Raw genomic sequence first — 9,152 nt, forward strand, 5'->3', positions numbered from 1 at the left:
CGAGCGTGGACTGTCCAGGGAAGGAAGGCGTGGGGAGCAGGAGGAGGAATTTGGCCCTGCTGAGGAACAAGCTGTACATGGGCGAGAGGAGGAAGACGGAGCCGGTGGTGGACAGCACCGCCGCGGGGGACCACGGCACCTTGAGGAGGAGTCAGTCGGACAGGACAGAGTACAGCCAGAAGTTGCAAGGTACTGGGGAAGCTTGCTTTGTGCTCTGCTGCCAGGGATGCTCTGGGCTGGGGTGGCATCCCGATGCCCTCCAGGCTGCAGCCTCGAGATAAAGAAGGGAATGGCAGCCTGTGCCCCAATGCGCTCACAGATGGAGTGAGAAAACGCCCCCTCTGACCCTTCCCCCCACTCCCAGGGAGTGACAGGTTTCCCCTAATGTTTCTAAACGGTGTTGTGTAGACAGGACACAAAACGCAATCGAAGATTTTGGTGCGTTTCTGCAAAATGCATATGCAACCGGGATCTTGCTTGTTCGTCACCAGAACACATTTGCAACGCAAATAGTAATGTGAAAATATGATGGCTCCATCCCGTCGTTGGCTGTCGTATCAAGTGGGGTCTATGCTAAGTAATTAGAAGCATCAAGGGCAGTTTTTTTCTGACAGTTAAAAATCCCAGGATCTGGAATTTGTTTGTCTGTTGCTTGGAACATACAAGCCTGAACTGAAGTACATCCAAATACATGTTTTGATGAATGTGCTGATTCAAACTATATTATTATGGAGCGGGTGTTTTTTCAAATAACCAAATTGCATCTGGACCAGAAATTGGCAACGTGTGTTAGTACTGGGCCTGTCAATCAAAAATTGAACGTGATGCACAATGGAGGAAAAGCATGAAGAGTGTGTATGGCTATCTCTGGGAGCGCTCTGGAACACAAACTGTTGAATTTCTGTGGGTCTCCAGGGTCTTGAACAACAGCGTCCCATCACAAATGTGGGGTTTGAGTATTATTATCATCTAAGCGTGTATTACTAATAGTGATATAACTGCCTAGCGACAGTCACTCTTGTGGCAATAATCCTTCATGGGGAAATAAAATAGGAAAATACTTTCAGTTGCTGTATTATGGTTTCGATGCACTTAATTAGGAAGTAGCATTTCTTCAGAGAGAATAAAGGCAGAAAATAAAATAATAAACGTGAAAAATAATAGGATTTGTATGGGGGCTGCATACCCTGAGAACAACGGCGTGGTTTATTGATTATACTGTTCCCTCCTTGTGATAGCTAATCAATGAGAAGATGAAAAATTTTCAGTTAAGTGAAGCACATGCTGCGGGGATCTGGCAGGGGTGTTTCAGGGTGCAAGCACAGATCGCTATGGCTGGGCAGGTGAGCTTCTGGCACATGTCCCATCAAAATGGCAGTTTTTCACTCATGAAGGGGTTTGCCCAGGTGAGGTTAAGGTTATCAGAGGTTATCTAACGCAAGGAGCATGAGATCTTTCTGTCAGGTGTATTCCTGCTGTGAATGTCTGCTGTCTAACGTCTGGAGCAAAGGAGGCAGGAAATTCTAGGTAGCCATGGCGGATCATGAGGTTATGTTTATGGCAGCAGGCCAAGGAGACAGTACATCCAGCTTTATGATTCCTGCCATGAGCTGAGACTTCTGCGGCCACCTATTGCAAAGCACCGGTCTGGAATCAGCTCTGTATGCTTGCTCACGTTTGTTAAGAAAAATGATGATGCGTTAACAAGGTACCTGCAGGCTTTATATCGTATTAGAAGTTGCCTGTTGTCAGGGTGAAAATACAGTCAGCAGACATTGGTATGAAGTGTATTTACAATCCCAATGGAAAGAAAAGCAATTGTGCACCGAGGCCTTATCTGGATCAAATTTTGCTGAGCTAGATGTGCCTGAATCTGATACCAATCATGGATCCCAGACCTACTGTGCTATCTGCCAGCACTGATGATGTGAAATGATCGTACACCTTTATGTTTTTCATTTTTCTCACTATCACTTGGATGTGAGGCAGCTTACTCCAAGATGACGGAAGTGGTTTTGTTGGCACAAAGCTTTTGAGTTCTCTATTCTTGCTAAGAAAACCCAACAGCTCTGCTGGGTGACATGAAAGTTCTGTGGTGATTCACCAGGCAGGTACTCTCTGATCACCCTGGAACAGTAAATACTTCTCAAAAAGATACGAATTTGCTCTTGCTTTCCATATGACTTAGAGGAAAAGCTCTTAGTTTAGTTGCCTCCCTGCTCCTGCTTCCTTAGTCCCCTGTTAATTTGTTTTCTAACACAGAGCCTGCAGAGCTGTGGTAGGTATTAGCACCGATAAGGATGTGTAAGACAGGGAGGTGCAACAGAAGGAAACACTGCAGAGGGGAATCTCCTGTGAACGGGGCAAGTTTCCACAGCTAAGAGTCGGAGGCTGCAGGACCCTCACCTCTACTAGTGGCAAGCAACCTAGGCAGAGCACGGGTACCAAGGTGTCTTTACACCCCAGTGACTATGTCAGCATAGCAGCACATTTGCACAAAGTGAAGCATGGGTGAGACATCTCTTGGGGACCTCTCCAGCCCTCGGCGTGCTTTAAGTGATTCTTTGAGCAGAAACCAGGCTGTTGCTCCCCGTAGCCATTTCCAGCAACTCTAAAGTACATGCTCAAAGGGCAGGTCAGTATGCTAGAAATACAGGTCCCCAAATAAAAGCCTGTGAAAGGCAAACCAAAAACAAGTGAGCAAGCAGTCAGCAATACGAACTCCTGAGAATTCAGTTCCTGCCCTTGAATTTCTTTAAAGTTTTGCTGTTTTATACAGAATCCAAAATGTTTTCTATGGGGTGAGAAAAGGAGCCTACCACCCAGATCTCCAGGGTAATCAAGGTGGTTTACTCTGTGAGTTTACAAACCAGCACAATAGCACTGTCAAAGGTGCAAACTCCTGCAAGCGCTTTTCACTTCGAAATTAAGGATTCATTAAAAACACAAGAAAGCGTTTTCATGGGTAATTATTACATTAGACACATCTATTCTATACCTTATCTGGTGTGAATGGCTATGCAACACTTTCTGGCTTTATTTTTTTTAAAAGGAAGTAAGATGCAAAGTAACCATTATATTCTTAAAGAGCTAGGTAAGCATTAGTGCATCTATTTCAGCTCCTCCTATGAGACAACCAAATGCCTGCAGCCTTATTTTAGGTATGGAAAAGCAAGGCAATTGCTATTAAATGGCAGGTTTGAGACACAACCATGCAGTCATCTAGAACTCAGGTTGTAGTTGCATTCTTGGATGTGTCCAGAAATACTTTGATTAAGTCATGTATATATTTTTCTTCCATAGTTCTCCATCAACTGGAGAGAAGCTTCACTTTTCTAAAGAGGGTAGAATGGGGTTAAGGAAAATGTATTCGAGCGTTTGTGGTGGATGCAGAAAGGGTTATTATAAGAGCTAAGACAGACCTGCTGTGATATTTCTGTGCAATACTCTGCTCTGTTCTACATTCACTAGAAAATCCTGCACATACCCTTTCAAGAAGAACTTGCTACTGTTGTTAAGCAATGGCACAAAAATGGTGTTTAGCTGCTCTGTTTTCAAGTGAATTGTCCGTAGCTGTTTAGCTGGTAGGAGTCGGTCTCTTTTCTACAGTGAAAATTGATGCAATACACGTACATTAATATGGTTAATGTTGGAATCAGTCTTTGAACTAACCCAAAGCTACCATTCTGTGACTACCTGTGCATTTCAGTAAAAGGAGTTTGCTTGATGCAGTTCTTGGAACCTAAATAACTGGAAGTTCAGGGGAGATTGAGAGGCAATGTATCATGGGGATAGATGCTGTCAGCCAAGAAGGGCAGACCATCAAAAGGAATTTCAAACATAGTTCACTCTCTGTTAGGTTTTGTTGGATTTGTTTAGGATTGTTGGTTTCTGTTAATAATCATACACCAAACCTGTGCGTGGTGTCAAAAATGAGCTATAGAAAATGGTGGGTTTCCAGAAGAAATCGGAGATCACATTTGCAGTGTTCAGTGAGACAAAGCATGATTTGAAAACGCTCCTTGTTTTATGAATCTGCTACATACTAACTCCTTTATAACTTGAGCTGTGAAAGGGTCAACTGCTCTGTTAAATGATTTGCACATACTTCAAGGTAAAATACATCAGTGACGTACCTGTAATAGATATTGATTCAAATCACACAGCCTCCACAATATATTGCCTCAGAGCTCGTATCTGAACCCCAAATTTCACATTTTGCCTCTGTTTAATGTTGTTATGAGAAAAAAACAACGCCAGAAGTTATGCAGGAACCTATGAAATTATACAAATTCCTGGAAAGTTGCTATCTCCTTGTATGGAAAAGCCCAGTCAGAGACAACTCATCTCTCTCCGCTCCATCACAAGCAGGACACTTTCCTCCATTCCATCCTCGTCCCTGCCTGCAGAGCACACTGCTTCTTCCCGCGGGGGCTGCCCATGCACACAGCTTCTCGGCACCTCCCGCCAGCAGAAAGATCCTCTGCGCCTCTCCCCAGTTCCTTATTTGCTTTGCGCTGTTCTTACTGATTAACTTTCTATGGGCTACAATGCAGGTAATATCCTATTTCACTGCAAAATGTATTGATCTTTGGAGCGGCTGGTTTGCTGAAGTACGGTAAGGAGTAAAAGTCCAGATTGTTTCCTGAAGCTCAGGAGATGCCTTGATGAAAACACCCACCCCCCCACCCTCCCTGTGCCCTGTGATGAGAAATCACTTTCTGTCAAACACTCTTATTTTCTCCTGTGCAAATTTAAGCCCAGAGGATATAATTCTGTTAACTTGCACTGCAATCAAGCTGGAGTTTCTCCTTGAACTTATTGCAGTGGTGGCCAGGCTGGGAAGCGAGCTTGTCTTTACAGAGATGAATCCATTTTGTGCTGCTGTGTTTGCACAGCACTTGGCACAATCAAATCCCGTTGCGTGGCTTAGGACTTCAAGGAGCTGCTGCAGCACAACTAGTAACAGCGACTGGAGTAAAGGAGTGAAGACTAGGACCCAAGGAGGTTTATGGATCCTTCTCTGAGCATATAAGCAAATGTTTTATTAATTGGAATACTTTGTGCTGTGGGTCACAAGGCTCACAGTTCCTACAGCTAATCTGAGCCGTATCTTGAGACGCCCATGTCCCAGGGGAAGCGGCACAGATGCAGCCTTCCTTGGTTCTTACTTTATTAACACGTTAGCTCAATGCCACAGGAGTGGTATATTTATACAGGTATATGACACACTGGAAAGGTTTATTTGTGAGTATTGGCGCTAACAATAAGGGCATTCTTCTGTCGCCTGATGATAAGCTTTCTTCCCTTCCACTGCAGTCACATGGGATCTCTCTGTACTCCTGTCAGCACACATATAATTAAAGCGGTCTGCTGTCAAGGAATTGAAGAAAGAACTTGCGTGTTGAATGTAAATATTTTCTGTACCTTATGGAACTGAAAAATGATCAAAGATCGAATGACCTAATTGCAAGGAATTGCAGATTTTATGGGTGAACCTGTTGCCCAGGAAGACTGGTGCAGAGTCACTCTGGTCCTGCAGGGTTCTCCTCCTGTGTTCACAAAAGGGGCTTTTTTGCACGTGTAACTTGCAGCCCATGTGCAACAAACCCTCTCCTGAACAATGCTGCTGTTATGTGTGCCTGTGAGTAAAAGAAAACCGCAAATTTCCACAACCCTATCCTGATCCTTTTGTATTTCTGTGCCCAGCTTGGTGTTCAGCGGATCTAATTCACACCATGTTTGCACCATATTGCTGCACTGTAATAACTCTGGTGCAGAACTGTAATGACACCCCTAGGACGTGGTTCCTCACAAGTGGAGGGGGATCTGGAACAAAACTCCTTGTGTACTTGCTCATGTGATGCACGTCTCCCGCCACACTCCATCCTTTCCCACTGATTGTCCCATTTCAGGCTCCCTCACTTCCAAGGATCCCAGTGTCCTTGTGACCCGCAGCCTTTCTGTCAGGCGCAGTGGAAGCAGGGTGTAAGGTGCAGAGGCAGGGCCATGGTGTAAGGGGAGATGCGAGGGAGCAGAAGAAAGCTGCCACAGCAGCAGTTTCTGAACTTGGCTGCCTGTGTTTCATTCACAAATCCAGCTGATAAAAGCCAGTGTACATTCCTGTGTGTAATAGCTAGGTTATCTGAGGGTACAGGCTATCTGAGGACTTGATTTCACAGAGGAGTAATTTTATCCAGGGTGGTGTGAGACACAGGTTTCACACATGAAAACGCAGTAAATCTGATTTGTTTGTTATACGTCGATAACTTATGCCTCCACAACACCCTTGTGCCGGGCAAAATCCCCATATCTACACAAAGCGAGTGCAGAACTCGTGTTCCTTTGGTGTCCTTCAAACGCTGCCAAAGCAATGAAAAGACCTGTTAGTCCATGCGCGGACATCACTGTACTTGTTGCTATATTCTGTGTCAGTACCTTCACTTCCAGATGAAAAGCACTGGGTGGGGAGAACCTGGGGCCCCATCCTCAAGGGTAAATGTAATATCCAACCTGAGCATCTTACATGGGAGGAAGGATGGATAGAGAAGACCTCTCAGAGGTGCTCACTCTCTAGGTGGGAAAGCCAGGGAAATTTGCTTGACTGATCTCGTAAACCTGCGATAGTTGCTCCTCTGGTCACTTGCTGTGGATGCCCCAATATCTCCCCTGAGCCTAGAAGAGAGCTGCTGCATTTGCACATTCCAAGCTCTGTTCCTCCATGCTCTCACTGCATTGCTGGATGTCTCCATCTGGGTGATGTTTTTAGACCTCACACTTGCAAGAGCACTGTTTCTGTATGACGTGGCTGCTTTGTGCATGTCATCACACAGTGAACCTCTTATTTCATGCAACCAGAGCTGTGTGCTTCAACGCACAACTGGGAAACCCAAACCACTGCCTTCCTCTCCAAAGCAAAGTCCTCCGGAAAGGCGACTCCTGCAGATAACTGACATCACAAGACAACAATTGGAAACATTACCTTCTACTTTATATATTTATGCCTACTAAGAGTATCAATTACTTTTTTGTAAACTGGTCTTAAGATGCAGCTGTCAAACCATTCAACAGATAGCTTCTTCTAAACCTGGCATCTCTGAGGATGAATAAGCCAAATTCTTACTGTAACAGTTAATCCTCAGCAATGTGTCTTCGTGCTAATCCTCTCTCTCGAACTGTTCCAGGGGTGGCATGTGTTACCAGGTAGAGGCAAGTCTGCTGATACTCCAGATATACACTTGCTGTTTGTGCATTCATTAGACTTTCACTTATTCCACAAGGATTTCAGCATGCTACTAATGTTCTCAAACTGGTCAAAAGCAATCACCTGAACATGAAATCACAGGTTTTGGCTCAAATCATCACTTCAGAATCTTGCTGTTGCGTTCTATAGAGACAGGCATGCCTGAAATGAAAAACTGAACGTATCGAGTGAAAACGGAAAATTATATTGCCTTTAACAAAAGGATACATTTATTTTAAAACATGTTTTCTATAAGGAAACAGCATCTACCTGATATTTCTTATGGTTATTTCTTCCTGTTGAGAATAGTTTTTCTTTCTTGGCATTATTATCTATCATGCAATAAGGATAATAGATGAGCCCTGACATAATTCAAGAATCAAATTCGATCAGGGCAATCTAATGACATAAACTGAAAGAACAGCCTCTCGAGGGATCGTGGCTTCAAGCCTGAAGTGGGATACAGTGGCTTTATTCTGCTCATATAATGCTCTCCCCTGGCACTAGCATAAAAGATTAGAAAGTTCCTTTGCACACCATCTTGTGTTTTCCTTCAAATTCCATCTGATACCGTAGAAGTGCCGCATCTGAGACAAAATGACACTTCTGCAATCTTCCAGGGTGTCTGGTCCTCTCTGTGCTTTCTTGGGAGTCATCCTGAAGTCTCACACAGTTACACACGTGCAAACATTTTCATACCTGATCTTAAGGAAAATGCTGATTTTGGTGCAGAATTGTCCATGTGGTTCCTCGTGAATTTATAAGTGTTGTTACATATTGTAAGTTTTTGGAGGAGAAAACACCTGCCATTTTAGCACGTAAGCAGCGGGCAAGGTGGTCTCATTCTGCAGCCCTAGCAGAGGGAGCTGTGGAGTGACACTGGTACCAGTTTTGCTCTCCTTCTCACTAAAGTAAGGGCAAAGTCTGTTTCAGCCAGCACGCAGCATATTTGGAGGATGAGCTCTGTCGCAGTGCAAGCTCCTGTGCAGCCCGCGCACCCGCAGCAGCAAGGACTCACTAGGGCAAGACTCAGCTTAAAATTGTTTTGATAGCCAAAGCCTTGCATAGAGGAGACATCCGTATTATGTTTCTGTTTTATTGTCTGTGTACAAACTTGGGGACAAAATGTTCCTGTCTATTCAAGGGTAAAAACCCAAAGGTAGAAAGTACATCTAAATACAAAAAAGACTGAATAAAAGCCCCCCCCCGCCCCGGTTTGTTTGGATTCCTCGTCCTCACTGTTTAAAACTAGCAGTACAGAGGCAGAGGCGTAGTCCCAAAAGCAGCTATTTATAACAATAACTGTGGTCACATCAGTTTCACTGGAAAACCTGATGGGAAAGGCATTAATAAAAACCTTGGTTTTTTTTGAATATCAGTGGTCAGCATAACTGATGATGATACATTGGATTTATATCATTTTACACCTCTCAGCGGAAGACAGCTCAGAAATCTCTTTCCTGAAAGTTGCTTGGTTTTCCCACAAGTCCAGCTCCAGGTTATCATCTACAGCCTTGGCTGGTGTCGTATGGGTGAGCTGCACGCTGTTCAAAGCTTACTTGAGTGCTCATGACCTCGCCCTTGACAATCAGTTCAAGCAACTGCAATATATTCAGTATTGGCTATCAGTGAGGCAAGCATCAGACTCCGCTGCTGTTGCCTCATTATGCAGTACGCTCCCTACAAGAAGCTGACATGAAGGCGTAGCAGTCTGATCCTCAGCAGAGATTGCCGTCCTTTGCTGTGAGCAATAAAAGCCCATGCTGTCAAAGCAGGACTCGGATAATGCGGAGATGAGTAGGGTAATGATATAACCAGCTTTGTTGGTACTCTGCACCATCTTGTGGCTAGCAGAAAAACACCAGAATAACCTCTGAAATCTTTCACTTGGTTTGGGGGGGGGGGTGTT

At 44.4% G+C, this 9,152-nt stretch overlaps 1 protein-coding gene across 1 annotated transcript in view; it reads left to right on the top strand.

Moving 5' to 3' along the window:
* Positions 1-4: 4 nt before the first annotated feature.
* Positions 5-9,152, top strand: part of ARHGEF38 (Rho guanine nucleotide exchange factor (GEF) 38) — a gene marked incomplete at its 5' end in the record, with an annotated part of 35,505 nt that continues 26,357 nt past the window's right edge. The window contains one exon of the mRNA XM_010141354.1: positions 5-189. Within this exon, the coding sequence (XP_010139656.1) occupies positions 5-189 (185 nt within the window). The remainder of the gene's footprint in view (positions 190-9,152) is intronic.

Source organism: Buceros rhinoceros, unplaced genomic scaffold, assembly GCF_000710305.1.
Source record: "Buceros rhinoceros silvestris isolate BGI_N320 unplaced genomic scaffold, ASM71030v1 scaffold1988, whole genome shotgun sequence".
Classification (NCBI taxonomy): domain Eukaryota; kingdom Metazoa; phylum Chordata; class Aves; order Bucerotiformes; family Bucerotidae; genus Buceros; species Buceros rhinoceros.